General features: G+C 39.9%; 1 protein-coding gene across 1 annotated transcript in view; it reads right to left on the reverse strand.

The window, feature by feature from the left end:
- Positions 1–24,630, reverse strand: part of LOC145402916 (heparan-alpha-glucosaminide N-acetyltransferase-like) — a 609,963-nt gene that overhangs the window by 44,296 nt on the left and 541,037 nt on the right. Inside the window, exon 9 of the mRNA XM_080274814.1 lies at positions 8,076–8,259. Within this exon, the coding sequence (XP_080130940.1) occupies positions 8,076–8,259 (184 nt within the window). The remainder of the gene's footprint in view (positions 1–8,075; positions 8,260–24,630) is intronic.

The following is a 24,630-nucleotide window of genomic DNA, read 5'->3' on the forward strand; positions in this document are numbered from 1 at the left end:
AAAATTAGCCAACGAGTGCACGTGAGGTGTTGTCAGGTGATAATTAGCCAATTCCAGGTGTATGGCACTCTCACTTACCTTATTTCTTTCTTGTATATATTATTTGGTATAAGAATAGGGCATAGGGCTTATTTCAATGGATGAAATCAGTGAAAAATTCCAGGGAAGATTTACTTAGCGTAGCACGGCCGGGCAGGCGAGAGGATAGTGTAATGGAGGGGGTTGGGAGGGAGTCAAGAATGGGGAGAAATGGCTAAATTGTCAACAATGGATGGGAGTACAGATGAGATTAGGAGTGCTGACTAGTGTTGGACATTGGCAGTACTGATAGATGATACAAGCCCCCACTTGGAAGCCCGGGTGAATTCAAAATAACACAGAATCACAAAAGCGACGCCCCGCGGTATGATCCCTTGCTCCCAAGCGTCACGAAAGTGACGCCCCGCGGTTACGGGGTTAAGGGCTTACCTGTATATATATATATATATATATATATATATATATATATATATATGAGGCGTCTAGAGCCAAAGGGGCATCCCCACCAATATACTGGTTTTGAGTTAGGTAGGGGAGACAACAGGCTTAACCCTCTTCTCAGTGACAGCACTGGTTGCCATACAAGATTCGGCCTTCTGGACAGTGGTAGAGGGGCTCAAAGTCACATGGGTTTGTCCATGCTGCCGGGCGAACAAATCAGAGCAGGCAGGCATGTAAGCCACACAGCCCAAACCAATCAGCATTCTCACTCTCTGCCACTCCCCCAGAGCAGCCAATCAGCAAGCGTGTGGCCCACCCGGTGTGCTGGTGAGACTTCCCTCCCGTATTAACAGAGGTGTCTAATTATTACGTATTGGATTTTTACTCCATTTATCGTAGCTTATTGGTGACAAGATGAGCTGTTGTTATCGGGGTTGAAGGGGGGGTGACAAGATGAGTTCATCACATAGTTACAGTGAGGAGGTGGTGCCTATAACCTCTCGTAAGTGTCCGAAGTGTGTGGAGAAGTGGAAAAAGGTAGAAAGGAAGAGGAAAAGAGAGTGGTGAGGGAAGACAGCGGGAGGGGGCGTGGCACCGAGGAGGCAGAGTTGGATGTCGATCTCCTAGATGACGACCCCACCATTTAACCCCCCACTACCCCTTCTCAATTTACTTAAGCACTACACTACTTTTTTTTTTTTTTTAGTGTTATTATTTCAATCTATTATGGTAGAGGAAAAATAATAACTGCATTGATTTCAGATTTAGTTGTCAAAAACGTGAAATTACAGTAATAATTATTCGTTTATTAATATTAAGTGAACTGGAATCTTCAGTTAATCAAGTTTTGTACATTAATACATTCGTTGATGTTTTTTCTGCTATGTTTTTAAATCCCTACAATATGTTATTATGCCCATTTATAAATTGGGGGTTTGGTTTACTGCATATTTTGTGGTTACGGTTATTACTGTTTTGTTTTTTTGGCTGTACATGTAGAGCATAGGCGCTGATGATCATTTTGATGTATAAAAGGTCTGTTTATTGCCTTCTGGTTATGACGTTGCCATAAACACAACTTTAAAGCGTCATAACTCAAAAGTACATTTTGGCGCCGATGCCCCTTTGGTTCTAGACGCCTCATATGTATAATACATCCCCCTAGTACACGAGTATATGGGTGGCAGAGGACGTCGCATACTAGGAATTCAGGTACTGTGAATACATAAACTTATGGGAAAAATTACATATGGGCCGCACCCCCCTTCATGGGCTACCCTTGAGGTGCCTTTCAGACCTAAGTATTGTACTATACAGGGAAACTATCTAAGACATACTACCTAAGATAAAGTAAACCAACAAGATAATGACTTTACTAGGTAAATCAACAAGGATATGGCTTAACTAAACCAACAAGAATATGGCTGCTCACCTTTACTCAAGAGGACAACAGGCATGATGGAGGTAAGAAGAGGATCCGAGGCAGGATGAGGCACCTAGCATGCATCTCCTGCATCACCCACCACACCACCTTCCTCACTACTTTTGTCACCAGTACTTTCGACACTTTCACTAGCTAATGCACCCACTTCATTCATTAACCCTTCAAAGTCTATTTTTGACACCTCAGACATCGAATCAGTCTCTTGATCCTCCTCAGGATATGGCTCTTCTGATGTTGAAGGGAGCGATTCCTCACTTTGTTCAAGCCGAAGGTAACGGTTGATGAGTGTTTGCTTGAGTCTGTTTACTTCCTGGTTGTACTTGTTGGTGTAGTAGCGGAAGGTTTTGTCCAGTGAAGACATCACCTCCTCCACTGGCAACTGAGAGCATTCAATGTCCTTGAATTCTTCCTTGAATTTATCAAGGGCACACAGTACCCGGCTGATCCCCATCATGGACAAATCTTCACTCTCCATCACTGATGTTGCTGGCTTTGCTGCGATCTCCTGCTCTGCGTCGGCCTCGTCCACTCGCTGCACGATTTTCTGGGGATCCTGCTCTGCTGCTGCCGAATGTAAACCCCTGATTTCCTCCAGTGAGATGGCCTGAAACCCGGGCACAGCTTGTGCACTTGAGAGTGGCTGCCTCGGCAGCGACCAGGGACTGAAAGCCGCTTCCCGGTGCGATTTCACACAGGTGCGGTATGAGGAGGCGCTAATTGTTGCGGTGGTTATATCTGCCCAAGAGGACAACAAGAGAGTGATGGCATCCTTGAGGCTGAATGACCGCCAAAAAGCCATAATAGTCTTCTCAGGAGTTGAAGTTGGTTGTACGGGTGCTGTGAGTGGTGAGGATGAAGCGGGTGGCGAGTCCAAATCATCCTCGATATCTATGACATCACTCCCAACTGTGTTCAAGTAAAAAATTGCCTGCAGTTCCTCACAGCTGTCGGTCTTGCTGGGGAGGTGATTGTAGAGGCATTGGTAGTATAACTGCTTGACCGTTGCAATCAACTCCTGGTCTAGTGGTTGGATGAGAGAGGTCATTCTTGGGGGCAGAAAAACAATCTTGCATTCCTTGCTAAGGTCTGCTAGCCAGGTTGGATGACTTGGGGCATTATCAAGGATGAGCATTACCTTGAAGGGAATGCCAAGTTCCTAGGATTTTGCCTTGGCATCAGGGATGAAATGCCGCAACAGCCACTCGGAAATGATGCTATTTGTCATCCAACCATTGGAGTTGCTGTACCAGTATACCCTGCTGTTATCCACGCAGTGCAGATTCTTGTAACATCTGGGGTGTGCTGCAGTATGCACCACAACAGGCTGCATCTTGAGTGAGCCTGATAAGTTCACAGCAAACATGACTGTTATCCTGCTCTTGTCGATTTTTCTGCCCCGGGCCTGGTGCTGGTGCTTGCTAATATAAGTACACTTCGGCATAGCCTTGTAGTATAGGGCTGTTTCATCAATGTTATAAATTTGATCCCTGCTGTAGCCGCCCTCGTCGATTATCTCCTTTAGGATGGCTGGATAATCCCTGGCCCCCATTTCATCCGCGGATGCACGCTCCCCCGTGAGACGAATGTGACGTAGCTCCTTCCTCTTCAGAAAGTGGCAAAGCCATCCCACGGAGGCTTTAAATGGTTTCTTAACAGCAAGTTTCTGAGCTGCAGCTTTGTAGAAAATCTTGGCCTGGTCCCTGATGTAACATCCGTTCAGTAGAATTCCTTCCTTCTCCTTCCTCAGGATAAATGTAGCCAGGTACCGCTCCATAAGAATTGTAGCCTGGTTGGTCATCCTGCTTCTTCCATCCAATGCCGCCGTCCCATATGTCTCCACAGTCTTCTTTATGGACTCCCTGTTAGCCCATATAGTTCGCATGGACAATTCTGCCAAGCCTAGTTCCTTGCCAATGGCCGTGTTACCCTTCCCACTCTCCGTCTTCCTAATGACTTGCATCTTCATGGCATGGGTGATGCACTTCTTCTTCCTGGAGGAAGGGGCAGACATCTTGGCTCACAGAAAAAATTGCCTCCGAGTACATGGGGACGTACCTGGAACACTGAATGTACCCTCTGTGTGCGTGTGTTTCCTCTGCTGGGACTCGCACCTCATCACCCTCCAAGCGGCGCATATGAGCATCACGTGACGAGTGAGCAGCATCGATATCACAAGGTGGGTGGAGTGTATGTAACCGTTATAGCTTCTTGGGGGGGCAATGTCATGTACTCGGGGTAACCCCGGATTTGGGCCACTCTTCGCCCCCCATCTCGCTTACAAGAAGTTAAATTCGCGTACTAATAAAAAATACACACAAAAAATAGGTCTTCGCGTACAAGGGGGATTGCGTACTCGGAACTCACGTACAGTGGGGATGTACTGTATATATATATATATGTAAATATATATATACTCTGGGGGTAGGGTTTTTTTTCAAGAACACTCCCCTAGTATCCCTGCTTGTCGTACTAGGTAACTAAAACGGTTGGCGGAGGGTTAGTGCCCGTTCCCGGAAAACAACTAACTAAAAAGACAAACAAGAAGCCTCGGAAAAGGACTGACCAAAAGATGACGACCAAGGACCGGACAAAGGACATGGTAATCAGAACGTGGAATGTAAGAGGTGCGAATGTTGAGGTGAAAGAAAGAGAGATTGTTTAGGTGCTTGAGGGTGCGAAAGTTAATGTATGTGGAGTAACTGAAACTAAATGGGGGGTGAGAGGGTGAGAGAATGGGAGTCTGGATGGGGTATATGTGCAGGAGTACATAAGACAGTATGGATCAGTTGGGTCAAGGATTGTGTGGGTAAGATTAAAAGTTGGAATACAAATGTGGGCAATTTTGTGCGTGTCTGCACCAACGCAAGAGCGTGCAAGCAGAGTGAGAGAAGAGTTCTGGACAAATGTGGAAGTGAGCATGGAAAAGTTTGGAAGGAATAAGAGAGTGTTTTTGATCGGTGATATGAATGGTAAAGTAGGGAATGTGAAGGTGGATGGAATAGTTGGTGAGTGGCATGTGCCTGCTGAGATACATGAGAATGGCAGTGCGTTAGTGGACATTTGTGCTGGAAGGGGGTTGGTGATACCCAATACCCTCTTTAGGCACAAAATGATACACAGGTACGAGTATACATGGTGAGTGATGAGAAGGGTGAGTGGTGAACTGAATGAAAGGAAGGCAATGATTGATTATGTGTGTGTGGATGAAAGGATGCAAAGATATGTAATGGATGCAAGAGCTTATAGAGGTTGGGGGAGTGGACTTTCTGACCACTGCTTGGTGGTGGCCACAATCAAGATACAAATAAGATGGAGTAATAGAAGAAGGGAAGGACGGGAAGAAGGAGTATTTGTAAGGAGAGTGAAAGGTTACAAGAGGATGAGAAAAAGGCAGCGTATAACAGAGAAGTGGAGGAACGATTGGGCAAATATAAACTAGTGCAGATGGGGAATGTGGAAGGTGTGTGCAGGATATTCACAGAAGAAATATGTGCAGCATGTGATGTGGTGTGTGGGATGAAGAGAAGACGGAGGGGGGTGCAAGGAACAGAGTGGTGGAATGAAGAGGTGAAACAGGCTGTGGAAAAAAAAAAGAAAGCATACAATGAATGGATGGGAAATAGGGGCATGGAAGAAGTTGAGAGGTGGAAGAGAGAGTTATATGCAGAAAGAAAGAGAGAGGTAAAAAGATTAGTAAGAGAGAGTAAGAAGAGAGTGGATGAGGAATTTGGAAGGAATTTGAGTGTAAAGTGGAGGGACTGTAAGAAAATGTTCTGGAAAGAGGCGAAGAGAGTAAGACAGGGTGGAAGTGAAGTTAGCAGGGGAGTGAAAGATAAAAAAGGTAGATTACTAGTGGAGAAGGGAGAAAAAGTGAGCAGATGGACAGAACACGTTAAGGAATTGTTGAACATAGAGGATGGAAGTAATGCGAGTATAAGTGGCTGGGGAATGGCTGGGAGAAGGGGGAGTGAGAAGACAGGAAGAAATCAGTAGGACAGAAGTTGTGGAAGCAATAAAGAAAGTTAAACTGGGGAATGCCCCAGGAATTGATGGAGTGTGTGGTGAAATGCTGAAGGATGGGGGAGAGATAATAGTAGAATGTATGTGGAAGATGTGCAGAACGGCCTGGGAGGAAGGTAGAGTCCTGGAGGATTGGAAGTCAGGTATAATTATTGCCTTGTACAAAGGAAATGGGGAAAAAGAAGTGTGTGGTAATCATAGGGGCATTTGTCTTCTTAGTATAATAGGAAAAGTGTATGGTAGGATACTTATTGACAGAGTTAGAGAAAGAACAGAGAAATTAGCTGGAGAAGAACAGGGAGGGTTTAGGAAGGGAGGAGGTTGTGTAGATCAGATATTCATTCTTAGATCTTTAGTGGAAAAGTTTCTAGAAAAGGGAAAGAAGTTGTATGTGGCTTTCATGGATTTGGAGAAAGCATATGACAGGGTGGAATGACATGGATTGTGGAAAGTATTAAGAATATATGGAGTAGATGGGAAGTTGTTGAATGCTGTGAAGAGTATGTATGACGGTGCTAAGGCTGCAGTGCGTGTGGATGGTGAACTGAGTGAATTTTTCTCTTTGATGGTTGGGTTGAAACAGGGATGTGTCATGTCTCCATGGTTGTTCAATCTGTACATGGATGAGGTAATAAAAGAGGTACAAGGTAGGGTAGTGGATGTTGGAGTGTCCCAAGTGAGAGAGGGTAGTGTTTGGAGACTTCCCGTACTGTTGTTTGCAGATGATACTGTGTTGTTGAGTGAAGACGAAGGGGAGCTGCAGAGCTTGGTGGATGAGTTTGGGAGTGTGTGTAAGAAACGGAATCTAAAGGTGAATGTAGGGAAGAGTAAGGTGATGGTCTTTGAGTGGTGAAGCCAGTGAATGTATAGCGAGGTTGGATGGTGAGAAATTGGAAAATGTGAGTACGTTTAAGTACTTGGGTAGTGTGTTGAGTAAAGATGGAGGTTTGGAGGGTGAAGTGCTTGAAAAGGTACAGCAGGGAAGAAAGGTTGCTGGTTCCTTGAAAGCAGTGATAAGAAACAGGGAAGTGAGCATGGAAGTGAAAAAGTTACTACATGACAGTACTGTGATACCAACTCTAACGTATGGAAGGGAAGCTTGGACGCTCTTGGAAGGACACAAGTCAAGAGTGAGAGCAGTGGAAATGAGTTATTTAAGAGGAGCCTGTGGAGTCACATGGAGAGGCAGGCTGACAAATGAGGATATAAAGGAGCGTTGTGGTGTGGATGTGGATGTGATAGGAAGCGTTAGGAGGAATACACTGAGGTGGTTTGGCCATGTGGAGAGGATGGAGGGTGAAAGACTGACGAAGAGAGTGTATGTGAATGAGGTGGAGGGGGGGAGAGGGAAGGGGAAGCTGAGGATGAGATGAAGGGATGGAGTGGAGAGGTATATGAGAGAGGGGAGTGTGAGTTGGGAGCAGGGCAGTGAAATGGCGAGGGACAGGGCGACGTGGAGGCGATTTGTTTGTGGCCACCCCGAACGGGATTGAGGCATCTGGCAATAGATAGATAGATAGAATTCAAGTTGACCCCACTTTTGCACTTTACATTAAGTTATCTGGCAAGTGGTGGCATCTTTTTCCAGTTTATGGGGGCTTCCATTAGGATAAATCCCACAGGTTCTGTGTATTCGTCAATGGGCAATTCTATTATGATGCACTATATTCAATACAAATTGCGTGTGACAACCAAGGAATCACTGTATTATGATTACTGACAGTCATACCTGTTGATACTTATGTTAGCACAGTCCAGGTAACTGGTCAACAATGCAGCTGTTTTTATAAAATGAAACAATGTCACTGCCTAACTTATTGCTACAACCATATTCACAAGAATCCTGCATCACAGTTCTCAATGAAGGATCCATGTGGCCAGACAAAGTTTACTGCTATTCTGACGTTATATGACATGACAAATATCTAATCTGTAAATGATACTACACTACTTCATCCTAAGATCACCTGCTCTTGTGCCCTACAAAGCAACAAAATGTGGGATGTCATACAACACTCATTGGTTTGGTCACAGTAGATGCTAGAATTCCAGGCACAATATGAAAATTACTATAATTACTAATAATAATACAGTACACAATCAAATTTCTCACAAATACTACATCACTTACCTGTATACCGGAGGGGACTGCCACTCCACCATTTCTTCTGGTCAATGATAATGTAAAAGACGGAAAAGAGTATGAAGGCAAAACAGGCAGTGCAGCAAACAAATGACAGAGACCATAGGTTCTTGTTGACAGGGATGGCACCACCTTCCTTACGCCCAAAGCACAGGCATGTAGCTAACAGGCCCTGATATTTGGAGAGAACAGCACATCAGCTGAGGGTTCATAATAATATTACTATTATGCCCAAAGCACTGGCATACAGCTATAGGCCCTGATACAGGTACAGTTGGCCCTAAACCTCTGTGGAACAAACTTAGTGTAGTGGTACTCTGTTTCTAGGGTAGCTCTGCATTGAGTAGCAAGCCAAATAATTTCCTGTAAATCAGGAAATCATTACTAATGCTGGATGGTAAGCTTATAACCAACCAACACGAGTTCCCTATGTGACAATATGTGGGTTCATGGAGGGTTTGTGCCCCTCCCCAGAAAACAATTAACCAAAAATATGAACAAGAAGCCTCAGAACAGGACTTACCAACAGGTGACAACTAAGGGCCGAAGGAAGGACATGGTTCAAACTGCGACATGGAATGTAAAGGGTGCAAATGATGAGGAGAATGAAAGAGAGATTGTCCAGGTGCTTCAGGGTGCAAAAGTGGATGTATGTGGATTAACTTAAACTAAATAGAGAGGTGAGAGTGTGAGAGAATGGGAGTATGGATGGGGTATATGTGTGGGAGTGGGTGAGAATGAGAGGCAAAGGAAGGAGCGTGTACTGTTGTGAGCAACAGATGGAAGGTGATTATAAGAGAGTATGGATCAGTTGGATTGTGTGGGTAAAACTGAATGATGGACTACAAATGTGGGCAATTGTGTGTGTGTGTGTGTGTGAGTGTTCTTATCTAATTGTATCTTTACAGGAATGAGTCAAGCTCGTACTGTCCCGTGTCTTAAACCATATTTATCGTACATATCCTTAAATTTGTGAATTGTTTTGGCACACACTATTTCATTCGGTAGTGCATTCCATTGATCAATTGCTCTGTTTGGGAAACTGAATTTCCTTAAGTCTTTATCACCTCTCTTCTTATGCAGTTTTTTGCAGTGTCCTCTTGCTGATGCTTCTCCATATGTTAAGTAATCATTTATGTCTATTTTCTCCTTTCCTGATATGCATTTATATAGCATTATCATGTCACCTCTTTTCCTTCTCTCCTGTAGTGTTGGTAGATTCAGTTTATTTAGTCTTTCTTCGTAGCTTAGGTCCCTTAAGCTTGGTATCCATCTTGTAATGGCCCTTTGAACTTTTTCAATCTTGTCTATGTGTTTTTTGAGATGAGGACTCCAGACTACTGATGCATATTCCAGGGTTGGTCTAATGAATGATGTTATTATCCTTCTTAGCATGTCTTCATTTATGTATGTGAATGCTATTCTCATATTTGCACGCTGTGTATACATGAGGCGTCTCGTGGACAGGGCGAATGCGCCATTTTTTTTTTTTTAGTTATGAGTGTTTAAAGTTCAGGAATAGGTGGCAGACATAGAATATTATAGAATAGCATGTTATTATATATCATTAGAATCCTCTGGAAGAGGCAAATTTATACTGCAGGAAAAAATGAAAAAACACACACACACACACACACACACACACACACACACACACAGTAAAACACGCGATGGTGTTTTTTCAGCATATAGTAATTATTGTTCAATCAACTTGAAATTCATTCCTGTAATAGATGTGAATGAAACTAAGATACTGTGAAAATTTCAGCCAAAAATTCCTATAATTAATATTTTTCTGTAATTATTAATTAAATATTTTCACCTCCTTATCGGCAACAGGTTGTTTTATTGTGTGTATGATAACCATTATATTGTTAATGACTGACACAATGAAGTTATAATACTCACCAACTATTTACAACTCCAACCGCACACCAAGGTGAAGAGGGGGGGGGGGCCTAATGGTTAGTAGTTGAGGACGTCATCAGAGTGTAAACAAAGCCAGGCTTCACTAACGTGCTTGGCGGGATGACTAGCGGGGGTGCTAACGCGCGTCTGATAGGCTGAGAGGCGGCCCTTTAACTCTGACAGAGGGAACCGCTCGCCCATTGGCTGGGCACGTGCCGACATTCGTCCCTACCGCTCTGAAATCACAGACCCTCCCCGCCCTCCTCCTCCTCCCCTCCACGTGTGCAAAACAAGGGAGATTGAACCTAGAATTCTGAACCCACATGGGTCGGAATCAGAAAATGCTCTTCACCACGAGATTTTCAGTGCTTCCATCTATCGGAAAACATGCATAACTCATTTTTGATGGGGGTGGCGCATTCGCCCCTTGTCCACGAGACTCCTCACATGTTCCGTACCTTCTCACTGATGTGGTCAGCCGGAGATAGTCTGTTATTGATAATCACACCTAGGTCTTTCTCTCTTTCTGATGTGTATAGGGTTTTATTTCCTAACTTATAATCCCAATCAGGTCTTTTTCCACTTTTACCAAACTCGATTACATGACACCTGTCCACATTGAATTCCATTTGCCATGTACTACTCCATTCATGAAGTTTATTTAATTCTTCTTGTAGCTCCCAACAAGAGTCTGTGTTAGTAATTCTCCTTTGTATCTGCAAACATATTCTGATAGCTCTCATTTCCAGTGTTACTGTTTATATCATTTATATACACTAAAAACATGATTGGTGCCAGCACTGAACCCTGTGGTACTCCACTAGTCACTTCTTTCCATGATGAGTAGTTTCCTCTTAGTACTGTTCTCATTTCTCTTTTTATGAGAAAGTCTTGCATCCAACAAAACAGTTTGCCTCGAATTCCTCCTTGATGGTACAGTTTCCATAAAAGTCTTTGGTGTGGTACTGTGTCAAAAGCTTTCTTGAAATCTAAATAGATACTGTTCACCCATCCTTCCCTTTCCTGTATTGTGTTTGTTACTCTGTCATAGTAGCTCAACAGATTAGTAACACATGATTTTCCTTTTCTGAAACCAAACTGTTTTTCTGTTATCATACTGTGTTCTTCTAGATGATTTACCCAAGCTTTTCTTATAAGTTTTTCTAATACCTTGCTTACAACACTGGTCAGTGATACTGGTGGGTAGTTGAGTGGATTTTGTCTATTTCCTTTCTTGAATAAGGGGACAATATTTGCTTTTTTCCAAATATCAGGTAGTTTACCTTGACTCAAGGATTTCTTGAAAATTAAAAATAACGGTTTACTTAACTCCTTTGCACATTCTCGTAATACCCAACATGAAATTTCATCAGGACCACTTGCTTTTCCTCTGTCTAATCTACTTAACTCCTCCTGTATTACTTTTTCTGCTATTTGTATATCTGGTAGTATGTGTGGACATGCGTGTTCTACATAGTCCCTCTCAAAATTTTTTTCTTCTGTAAAAACTAATTAGAAATTCTTATTTAGTGCTTCACAAATATCTTTCTCTTGTGTATAAGTGATTCCCTCGTCCGTAATGGATTGTATTATATATTTTACTTTAGTTTTGCTTCTCATATAGCTATAAAACAGCTTTAGTTGATCACTACTTTTACTTATTATATCCTCCTTAAACTGTTTTTGGGCTTCCCTCCTTATTCTTGTATAGTCGTTTCTTGCCTGTTTGTAATTATTATACGCCCTTTCACTATTGTGTCTTCTGTATCTATTCCACAACAAATATCTTCTTTCTTTTGATTTTTTACATTCTGTATTGAACCATTTCTGTATTTTCTTATCTGCTTCTTTGTGCTGTGGGATGTACTTCTGGACTCCTATTTCATAAAATTCACAAAATTTTTTATATACAGAATTTAAATCTTGTCCTCTAAGCTCATTTTCCCAATCAACTTCTAAGAAATACTTCTTTAGGTCTTGATAATTTCCTTTTTCATAGTTTAGGCTCTTTTTGTAAATATCACTGCTGTTTACTATGTCATATGCTATCCTGAAGTTATAATTTAGTACTGCATGATCGCTTTTGCCGAGTGGAGGGTGATATATTAAACTGTCAATATCATTTTCTTGCCTTGTAAATATTAGATCTAGCACTGAAGGTACATCAAGTCCTCTTTTTCTGGTGGTTTCCCTCACATGTTGCGTTAAGAAAAACTCTTGTATGAGATCCAGGAGCTTTTGGTCCCAACAGCTTTCTTGGCTATTTATATCTAGAGTATTCCAATTTATATTTGTATTGATGTCCCCAGTTAGTATAATTCTTTCCGATTTCTCTTCCATTTTATGTACCAATGATCTTACACTCTGAATTGTACTCTCTGCCAGGTCCTCATATTCATCTTTTTCCCATGAGTTTGATCTGGGTGGCATGTACAAATTGGCTACAATTACTTTACCTTCAGATGTGTCGATCTCTACCACAATCAGTTCTACTTGTGATGGTATATCTAGTTTTATTTCCTTGACTTTTAGATTTTTCTTAGTTAATATTATAATTCCTCCTCCTTTTTTTAAATATCTGTCTCTTCTCCATATATTGTATTCCTCTAAGTTTAGTATGTCATTTGATATCCTTGGTATTAATTTTGTTTCAGTTAGGCATATTATTTGTGGTTCATTTTCTCTGACATAATCATAATAATGTGTGTGTGTGTGTGTGTGTGTGTGTGTGTGTGTGTGTTCTTACCTAATTGTTCTTACCTAATTGTATCTTTACAGGAATGAGTCAAGCTCGTACTGTCCTGTGTCTTAAACCATATTTATCGTACATATCCTTAAATTTGTGAATTGTTTTGGCACACACTATTTCATTCGGTAGTGCATTCCATTGATCAACTGCTCTGTTTGGGAAACTGAATTTCCTTACATCTTTATCACCTCTCTTTTTATGCAGTTTTTTGCAGTGTCCTCTTGCTGATGCTTCTCCATATGTTAAGTAATCATTTATGTCTATTTTCTCCTTCCCTGATATGCACTTATATAGCATTATCATGTCACCTCTTTTCCTTCTATCCTGTAGTGTTGGTAGATTCAGTTTATTTAGTCTTTCTTCGTAGCATAGGTCCCGTAAGCTTGATATCCATCTTGTAGAGGCCCTTTGAACTTTTTCAATCTTGTGTATGTGCTTTTTGAGATGAGGACTCCAGACTACTGATGCATATTCCAGGGTTGGTCTAATGAATGATGTTATTATCCTTCTTACTTCTTAGCATGTCTTCATTTATGTATGTGAATGCTATTCTCATATTTGCAAGCAGTGTATACATGTTCCATACCTTCTCGCTGATATGGTCAGCCAGAGATAGTCTGTTATTGATAATCACACCTAGGTCTTTCTCTCTTTCTGATGTGTATAGGGTTTTATTTCCTAACTTATAATCCCAATCAGGACTTTTTCCACTTTTACCAAACTTGATTACATGACGCTTGTCCACATTGAATTCCATATGCCATGTACTACTCCATTCATGAAGTTTATTTAATTCTTCTTGTAGCTCTTTACAAGAGTCTGTGTTAGTAATTCTCCTTTGTATTTTTGCATCATCTGCAAACATATTCTGATAGCTCTCATTTCCAGTGTTACTGTTTATATCATTTATATACACTAAAAACATGATTGGTGCCAGCACTGAACCCTGTGGTACTTCACTAGTCACTTCTTTCCATGATGAGTAGTTTCCTCTTAGTACTGTTCTCATTTCTCTTTTTATGAGAAAGTCTTGCATCCAACAAAACAGCTTGCCTCGAATTTCTCCTTGATGGTACAGTTTCCAAAAAAGTCTTTGGTGTGGTACTGTGTCAAAAGCTTTCTTGAAATCTAAATAGATACTGTCCACCCATCCTTCCCTTTCCTGTATTGTGTTTGTTACTCCGTCATAGTAGCTCAACAGATTAGTAACACATGATTTTCCTTTTCTGAAACCAAACTGTCCTTCTGTGTGTGTGTGTGTGTGTGTGTATTTACCTATTTGTATTTACCTATTTGTAGTATACAGGAATTGAGCAATGCTCGTGTTGTCCTGTCTCCATATCCACATTTATCAAGTCTACCTTTACACACATGAATGTTTTTCTCATGCACCACCTCTTTGTCTAAGTCGTTCCAAATATTTAAGAATATACCTAATTGTGATATACACGGAATGTACTATGCTCGTGGGTTTCCGTCGCTGTTTCTCAATAAGTCGAATTTAACTTTAAACTCGTTTATGTTTTTAGACTGGACGATCTCTTTGTCCAGGCTATTCCATAAGTCTATACTTCTGTAAGGAAAGCTATATTTCTTGATATCCTTCAAGCAGCTTGACTTTTTCAATTTCATTCCATGTCCTCTTGTTGCTCTCTTATCCCATACAAACAGATCTTCTTTGTCAATTTTATCTACTCCCACCATGGTCCTGAACACCGCAATCATGTCTCCCCTCTTTCTCCTTTCCTCTAACGAAGGCAAATCCAGTTTTTCCAGCCTCTCTCTGTATGACAGGTCTGTCAGACTGGGGACCATCTTGGTTGCTGTTCTTTGTATTCTCTCAATCTTGTTTATATCTTTCTTTTTGTGTGGGGACCACACTACCGCTGCATATTCTAACCTGGGGCGGATCATGGCCACTATCAATTTTTTCATCATTTCCTCATCCATATAATGAAATGCTACTCTTATGTTAGTCAAGAGCTTATAAGTCTCTCCAACTATCTTGTTAATGTGCTTTTCTGGTGACAAACTATCTTGGACCAGCACTCCCAAATCTTTCTCTTCTCTCCTTTTGTGATTAATTCATTACCCAAAAAATAATTCAGTGATGGTCTCCTGGTACTTTTACCCATTTCCAATATTTTACATTTCTTTACATTAAATTTCATTTCCCACGTCCGGCTCCAATTGTGTAACCTATCCAAATCCTCCTGCAGTATTTTACAATCCTCCTCAACCTCTATCTTCCTCAAGATCTTTACATCATCAGCAAACAGACTCGCATAACTGTTCACTCCATCTACCATATCATTTACATAAATCAAGAACATTACTGGCGCCAACACTGAGCCTTGAGGGACTCCACTTGTTACTTCCCTCCATCCAGACATCTTTTCCTTTATTACTGTCCTCATTTGTCTGTCTCTCAAAAAGTCTCTCATCCATTCCAGAAGTTTCCCCTTTAGTCCTCCTATATATTCTAGTTTCCACATTAGTCTCTTATGAGGTACCTTGTCAAAGGCCTTCTCTAAGTCTAAGTACACACAATCCACCCAACCATCTCTCTCCTGTACCACATCAATCGCTCTTGAGTAAAAGCTCAACAAGTTTGAAACACATGACCTTCCACTTCTGAATCCAAACTGACATTCAGCCAAAATATTCATCTCTTCCAGATATTTTATCCATCTGTCTTTCAGGATTCTCTCACACAATTTTGCGACCATGCTGGTTAGAGACACTGGTCTATAATTCAGGGGTTCTTCCCTGTTTCCTCCCTTGTAAATTGGTACCACATTTGCCCTCTTCCATTCTTTTGGCACTTTCCCCTCTTCCAGTGAGCATACAATTAAGCTGTGAATTTTATCCGCCAGTTGTTCTCTGCATTCCTTCAGTACCCAATTAGAAATTCCATCAGGTCCTGGGGCTTTCCTTACATCTTGAGTTTCCAGTAATTTATACACTTCCTGCACCTCCACTTTTATATCTTTCATCACCGGAACATTTCTAATCACTCCCTCCCCTTCCACAAGCTCCTTTTCTTTAGTGAAAACTGACTGGAAACGTTTGTTCATTATTTCTGCTTGCATTGCCGCATCATTAAGGACCTCTCCATCTACTTTCAGCTTGGTGATTCCTTCCTTTTGTTTCAGTTTGCCATTAACAAATCTATAAAACAGTTTGGGTTCATCCTTGCATTTGTCAATTATACCTTTTTCAAAATTCCTTTCTTCTTCCCTACGTATTCTTGTGTATTCGTTTCTTGTTCTTTTATATTCTTCCTTTGTTCTGTCGTTACCTTTCTTTCTCCAATTGTTCCACGCCTTATCTCTCTCTTTTTTGGCTATCATACACCTTCTATTAAACCACTCCTTTTTCCTGTTTTCTTTCCCTCTTACTCTTGGTACAAATTTTTCCACTCCCAAATTATAGAGGTCTAGAAAGATATCCCACTTCCTCTGTATCTCTCTTGTTTCTCTGAATTTTCTCCAATCAGCATTTTCAAAAAAGTTTCTCAATCCTGTAAAATTCGCTTTGCCAAAGTTGTATCTTCCCTGTCTATGAAGCTCGTCTCTTGGCTCGACGTTTCCTATTAACATCTGGAACTCAATGACCACATGATCACTTTTTCCCAAAGGACAGAGATATTCCAATGATTCTATTACATCAGGTTCTTTGGTGAACAGTAAATCTAACCTTGCTGGTGTGTCCTCACCTCGAAACCGTGTCTCTTCTTTGACCCACTGCGTCATCACATTATTCATTATTATATTTAATAACATAGTACCCCACGAATCCTCGCCGCCTCCCGAGTACCATTCCTCCCAGTTCACCTCTTTACAATTAAAGTCACCCACCAAAATTATATTATTGCTTTTCTCAATTATTTTTTGCAAGTAGCTAGCCATATCTGACAACATCTCATGGTATTCGTCATCCTTCCATGCTCTCGTCTTTGGGGGAACATACACTACCGCCATATCTCTCTTAACATTCTCTCCAGTTTCTAATTTCATATATATCACTTCAGCCCTGCCTTCTCCCATTTCCACAGTATCTACATTTATGTTGTTCTTCACTGCTATCATCACTCCTCCTCCCTTTTTTCTTTTCTGTCTTTTCTCCACAGTTTGTATTTACCATCTCCCAAATGAACATCAATATCTTCTCTTAATTTGGTCTCTACAAAGCACATGACATCAGGTTCATGTTCTCTCAAGAAATCATTAATTTCGATCCTTGTCGATATGAAACCATCAACATTAGTATATATCACCTTCAAATTATTTTTGACATTATTAATACCCTCTTCTCTCCTACTCTCTGTCCGTACCACTTCCTCAACTTCTGATCTTTCACAACCATCCCCCTAATTTCCTTCACTTCTATTTCCTTAAATACCATTTCCTTACTTTCATATCCAATACTCTCCAAAAAAAGTATTACGTTCTTCCTCTGTCCTCTTATCATTTTTTTCCTTTACTTCTTCCTTTAATGATTTTAAAGCTTCTCTTTCTTCTTCATTCAGATCTTTTCTTATTATAATATTTTCCATCCCCGCCTCTTTGCTTAATTTCCAGGTCACTTTAAGTATCTCATTTATTACACTTTCTGATGTAAACTTGACTCTCATTGGTCTTGTTTCCCCTTTCTTATAAGGCCCTATCCTCCTTACTTCCTCAATTTCTTTTACCCACTTGTTTCCTTCGGGGTCAATCTTGCCTAATATTCCTCTCACCATGTTCGTGTCTCTCTCGAGTCTTGCGAACCTAACCTTTTCTTCCTCTTCCCTGTTTCCAAATACTATCACACATCTGTTCCTTTCTACAGTTTCTCTCACTATTTTCTCTTTTTTCTTCAGTATTTTCACTACATTTTCTTCCATTTCTTTCTTGTTCATTTCCCTTTCTTCCTGGATGATCTCTCTTAAGCTGACCACTTCTTTCTGTTCTTCCTCTACGTGTGCCCACTTTGCCTTGTGTTCTTCTAGTACATTACTCACCTTCTCCGTTTTATTAGTACTCTCTTCAAGTTTCCTCCTCAGTTCAACATTTTCCCGCTTCAAATTCTTAATCTCTTCATTGGCTGTTTCGTTGGACTGGATTAGACTCTGTATGGTGGTTTCCGTATTTCCTGACACATCCTTTATCACTAGATTCTCTACTTTTTTTTCGAGTTCACTAATCCTCATAATTAATGTTTTCACTAGGTCCATGAAATTAGTATTAGCATCAAATCCTTGAAATTCCATTCCCTCATTGTTTACATTTTCGGCCATCTTTAACGTACCGATCAAGTACCTAAACAGCTGTTACCAATAAGCCACAAACATTCATGTATACTATTGCCAACAAATCTTTACATTTTTGGTAGTTTACCAACTTTCATTATTTTAAATTTAAAGAAAGACCCTAGGAGACAGGACAGACAAAATTCCTGAAACTACTCAAGGTCAGGAGCGATGCCTGGGACGTCCTCTCTCTCCGGCTGTTCGTGTGTGTGTGTGTGTGTGTGTGTATGTATTTACCTATTTACCTATTTGTATTATACAGGAATTGAGCAATGCTCGTGTTGTCCTGTCTCCATATCCACATTTATCAAGTCTACCTTTACACACATGAATGTTTTTCTCATGCACCACCTCTTTGTCTAAGTCATTCCAAATATTTAAGTATTTACCTAATATACCTAATTGTTAAGCAACATTGGGTCTGGTTAGTACTTGGATGGGTGACCGCCTGGGAACACCAGATGCTGTTGGCATAACGTTCTCCCTATGTGTCAAGTGGGGTTGGTGGAGGATTAGTGCCCCTCCCTGTAAAAACAATTAACTCTAAGCCTTTCGCCACCCCGTTTGGGATACATGGCATCTGGCAATGAATGAATGAAACCTAATTGTGATATACATGGAATGTACTATGCTCGTGGGTTTCCGTCGCTGTTTCTCAATAAGTCAAATTTAGCTTTAAACTCGTTTAAGTTTTTAGACTGGACGATCTCTTTGTCCAGGCTATTCCAGAAGTCTATACTTCTGTAAGGAAAGCTATATTTCTTGATATCCTTCAAGCAGCTTGACTTTTTCAATTTCATTCCGTGTCCTCTTGTTGCTCTCTTGTCCCATACAAACAGATCTTCTTTGTCAATTTTATCTACTCCCACCATGGTCCTGAACACCACAATCATGTCTCCCCTCTTTCTCCTTTCCTCTAAAGAAGTTAAATCCAGTTTTTCCAGCCTCTCTCTGTATGACAGGTCTGTCAGACTGGGGACCATCTTGGTTACTGTTCTTTGTATTCTCTCAATCTTGTTTATATCTTTCTTTTTGTGTGGGGACCACACTACCGCTGCATATTCTAACCTGGGGCGGATCATGGCCACTATCAATTTTTTCATCATCTCCTCATCCATATAATGAAATGCTACTCTATGTTAGTTAAGAGTTTATAAGTCTCTCCAACTATCTTGTTAATGTGCTTTCCTGGTGACAAACTATCTTGGACCAGCACTCCCAAATCTTTCTCTTCTCTCCTTTTTGTGATTAATTCATTACCCAACAAATAATTCAGTGATGGCCTCCTGGTACTTTTACCCATTTCCAATATTCTACATTTCTTTACATTAAATTTCATTTCCCACGTCCGGCTCCAATCGTGTATCCTATTCAAATCCTCCTGCAGTATTTTACAATCCTCCTCAACCTCTACCTTCCTCAAGATCTTTACATCATCAGCAAAAAGACTTGCATAACTGTTCACTCCATCTACCATATCATTTACGTAAATCAGGAACATTACTGGCGACAAGACTGAGCCTTGAGGGACTCCACTTTTTACTTCCCTCCATCCAGACATCCTATCCTTTATTACTGTCCTCATTTCTGTCTCTCAAAAAGTCTCTCATCCATTCCAGAAGTTTCCCCTTCAGTCCTCCTATAAATTCTAGTTTCCAAGTTAGTCTCTTATGAGGTACCTTGTCAAAGGCCTCCTCTAAGTCTAAGTACACACAATCCACCCAACCATCTCTCTCCTGTACCACGTCAATCGCTCTTGAGTAAAAGCTCATCAACTTAGAAACATATGACCTTCCACTTCTAAATCCAAACTGACATTCAACCAAAATATTCATCTCTTCCAGATATTTTATCCATCTGTCTTTCAGGATTCTCTCACACAATTTTGCGACCATGCTGGTTAGAGACACTGGTTATAATTCAGGGGTTCTTCATTGTTTCCTCCCTTGTAAATTGGTACCACATTTGCCCTCTTCCATTCTTGTGGCATTTTCCCCTCTTCCAGTGAGCATATGATTAAACTGTGAATTTTATTCGCCAGTTGTACTCTGCATTCCTTTAGTACCCAATTAGAAATTCCATCAGGTCCTGGGGCTTTCCTTACATCTTGAGTTTCCAGGAATTTATACACTTCCTATACCTCCACTTTTATATCTTTTATCACCGGAACACTTCATATCACTCCCTCCCCTTCCACAAGCTCCTTTTCTTTAGTGAAAACTGACTGGAAACGTTTGTTCATTATTTCTGCTTGCATTGCCGCATCCTTAAAGACCTCTCCTTCTACTTTCAGTTTGGTGATTCCTTCCTTTTGTTTCAGTTTGCCATTAACAAATCTATAAAACAGTTTGGGTTCATCCTTGCATTTGTCTAATATACCTTTTTCAAAATTCCTTTCTTCTTCTCTACGTATTCTTGTGTATTCATTTCTTATTCTTTTATATTCTTCCTTTGTTCTGTTGACACCTCTTTTTCTCCAATTGTTCCACACCTTGTCTCTCCCTTTTTTTGCTATCATACACCTTCTATTAAACCACTCCTTTTTCCTGTTTTCTTTCCCTCTTACTCTTGGTACAAATTTTTTCACTCCCAAATTATAGAGGTCTAGAAAGATATCCCACTTCCTCTGTATCTCTCTTGTTTCTCTGAATTTTCTCCAATCCGCATTTTCAAAAAAGTTTCTCAATCCTGTAAAATTTGCTTTCCCAAAGTTGTATCTTCCCTGTCTATGAAGCTCGTCTCTTGGCTCGACGTTCCCTATTAACATCTGGAACTCAATGACCACATGATCACTTTTTCCTAAAGGACAGAGATATTTCAATGATTCTATTACATCGGGTTCTTTGGTAAACAGTAAATCTAACCTTGCTGGTGTGTCCTCACCTCGAACCCGTGTCTCTTCTTGGACCCATTGCGTCATCACATTATTCATTATTATATTTAATAACATAGTGCCCCACGAATCCTCGCCGCCTCCCGAGTACCATTCCTCCCAATTCACCTCTTTAGAGTTAAAGTCACCCACCAAAATTATATTATTCATTTTCTCAATTATTTTTTTCAAATAGCTAGCCATATCTGACAACATCTCATGGTATTCGTCATCCTTCCATGCTCTAATCTTTGGGGGACCATACACTACCGCCATCTCTCTCTTAACATTATCTCCAGTTTCTAATTTCATATATATCACTTCAGCCCTGCCTTCTCCCATTTCCACAGTATCTACATTTATGTTGTTCTTCACTGCTGTGTGTGTGTGTTCTTACCTAATTGTTCTTACCTAATTGTATCTTTACAGGAATGAGTCAAGCTCATACTGTCCCATGTCTTAAACCATATTTATCGTACATATCCTTAAATTTGTGAATTGTTTTAGCACACACTATTTCATTTGGTAGTGCATTCCACTGATCAATTGCTCTGTTTGGGAAACTGAATTTCCTTACGTCTTTATCACCTATCTTCTTATGCAGTTTTTTGCAGTGTCCTCTTGCTGATGTTTCTCCATATGTTAAGTAATCATTTATGTCTATTTTCTCCTTCCCTGATATGCACTTATATAGCATTATCATGTCACCTCTATTCCTTCTCTCCTGTAGTGTTGGTAGATTCAGTTTATTTAGTCTTTCTTCGTAGCTTAGATCCCTTGAGCTTGGTATCCATCTTGTAGAGGCCCTTTGAACTTTTTCAATCTTGTCTATGTGCTTTTTGAGATAAGGACTCCAGACTACTGGTGCATATTCCAGGGTTGGTCTAATGAATGATGTTATTATCCTTCTTAGCATGTCTTCATTTATGTATGTGAATGCTATTCTCATATTTGCAAGCAGTGTATACATGTCCCGTACCTTCTCGCAGATGTGGTCAGCCGGAGATAGTCTGTTATTGATAATCACACCTAGGTCTTTCTCTCTTTCTGATGTGTATAGGGTTTTATTTCCTAACTTATAATCCCAATCAGGTCATTTTCCACTTTTACCAAACTTGATTACATGACACTTGTCCACACTGAATTCCATTTGCCATGTACTACTCCATTCATGAAGTTTATTTAATTCTTCTTGTAGCTCTTTACAAGAGTCTGTGTTAGTAATTCTCCTTTGTATTTTTGCATCATCTGCAAACATATTCAGATAGCTATCATTTCCAGTGTTACTGTTTATGTCATTATTATACACTAAAAACATGATTGGTGCCAGCACTGAACCCTGTGGTGCTCCACTAGTCACTTCTTTCCATGATAAGTAGTTTCCTCTTAATACTGTTCTCATTTCTCTTTTTATGAGAAAGTCTTGCATCCAACAAAACAGTTTGCCTCGAATTCCTCCTTGATGGTACAGTTTCCATAAAAGTCTTTGGTGTGGTACTGTGTCAAAAGCTTTCTTGAAATCTAAATAGATACTGTCCACCCATCCTTCCCTTTCCTGTATTGTGTTTGTTACTCTGTCATAGTAGCTCAACAGACTAGTAACACATGATTTTCCTTTTCTGAAGCCAAACTGTCTTTCTGTTATCATACTGCGTTCTTCTAGATGATTTATCCAAGCTTTTCTTATAAGCTTTTGTAATACCTTGCTTACAACACTGGTCAGTGATACTGGTCGGTAGTTGAGTGGATTTTGTCTATTTCCTTTCTTGAATAAGGGGACAATATTTGCTTTTTTCCAAATATCAGGTAGTTTACCTTGACTCAAGGATTTCTTGAAAATTAAAAATAATGGTTTACTTAACTCCTTTGCACATTCTCGTAGTACCCAACATGAAATTTCATCAGGACCACTTGCTTTTCCTCTGTCTAATCTACTTAACTCCTCCTGTATTGCTTTTTCTGCTATTTGTATATCTGGTAGTATAAGTGGACATGCATGTTCCACATAGTCCCTCTCAAAATTTTTTTCTTCTGTAAAAACTAATTGGAAATTCTTATTTAGTGCTTCACAACTATCATTCTCTTGTGTATAAGTGATTCCCTCGTCCGTAACTGATTGTATTATATCTTTTACTTTGGTTTTGCTTCTGATATAGCTGTAAAACAGCTTTAGTTGATCACTACTTTTATTTATTATATCCTCCTCAAACTGTTTTTGGGCTTCCCTCCTTATTCTTGTATAATCGTTTCTTGCCTGTTTGTAATTATTATACGCCCTTTGACTATCGTGTCTTCTGTATCTATTCCACAACAAATATCTTGTTTCTTTTGATCTTTTACATTCTGTATTGAACCATTTCTGTATTTTCTTATCTGTTTCCTTGTGCTGTTGGATGTACTTCTGGACTCCTATTTCATAAAATTCACAAAATTTTTTATATACAAAATTTAAATCTTGTCCTCTAAGCTCATTTTCCCAATCAACTTCTAAGAAATACTTCTTTAGGTCTTGATAATTTCCCTTTTTATAGTTTAGGCTCTTTTTGTAACTGTCATTGCTGTTTACTATGTTATATGCTATCCTGAAGTTATAATTTAGTACTGCATGATCGCTTTTACCGAGTGGAGGGTGATATATTAAACTGTCAATATCATTTTCTTGCCTAGTAAATATTAGATCTAGCACTGAAGGTACATCAAGTCCTCTTTTTCTGGTGGTTTCCCTCACATGTTGCGTTAGGAAGAACTCTTGTATGAGATCCAGGAGCTTTTGGTCCCAACAGCTTTCTTGGCTAATTATATCTAGAGTATTCCAATTTATATTTGTACTGAAATCCCCAGTTGGTATAATTCTTTCTGATTTCTCTTCCATTTTATGTAGTAATGATCTTAAACTCTGAATTGTACTCTCTGCCAGGTCCTCATATTCATCTCTTTCCCATGTGTTTGATCTGGGTGGCATGTACAAATTGGCTACAATTACTTTACCTTCAGATGTGTTGATCTCTACTGCAATCAGTTCTACTTGTGATGGTATATTTAGTTTTATTTCACTGACCTTTAGATTTTTCTTAGTTAATATTATAATTCCTCCTCCTTTTTTTAAATTTCTGTCTCTTCTCCATATATTGTATTCCTCTAAGTTTAATATGTCATTGGATATCCTTGGTGTTAATTTTGTTTCAGTTAGGCATATTATTTGTGGTTCATTTTCTCTGACATAATCATTCATCTCTAGTAATTCAGATACCATTCCATCCACATTTGAGTACATCAACTTTTATAGACTTGTTTATATACTTGTCATGACATGGTTCTACTACCTTCCTCCTTTTTCTTCCATCCTGTTTGTGTACCACTTTCGTACCTGCAATACTATTACTTTGTAAAAAAATTTCTTCTTCTCCTCTTCTAATCTTCCCTCATTTTTTGTTTTTGCTTCCTCCTTTTTCTCTTTCAGTAATTCCAGTTCCTCTTGTGTTAGGCATCTTTTTATCCATACATTTTTGAACTCCTCTTTTTCCTTAAGATTCTTTGTATTTTTTAGTATCTCTTCCACAGTGTTTACACTCTGGAAAGTCACCTTTAGAGGTCTTGTCTTGCTTTTCTCGTACTTCCCTAACCTTTTGTGTTCCTCTATGTCTTTACTACATATTTCCTCTGATACTTCTTTCAGTAAGCTCATTACATTTGCCATCTCCTTTTTGTCTCTTGTGATCTT

The sequence above is a fragment of the Coenobita brevimanus genome, chromosome 59 (genome assembly GCF_032717465.1).
Source record: "Coenobita brevimanus isolate Jiangsu-jjx chromosome 59, ASM3271746v2, whole genome shotgun sequence".
NCBI classification, from domain to species: Eukaryota; Metazoa; Arthropoda; class Malacostraca; order Decapoda; family Coenobitidae; genus Coenobita; species Coenobita brevimanus.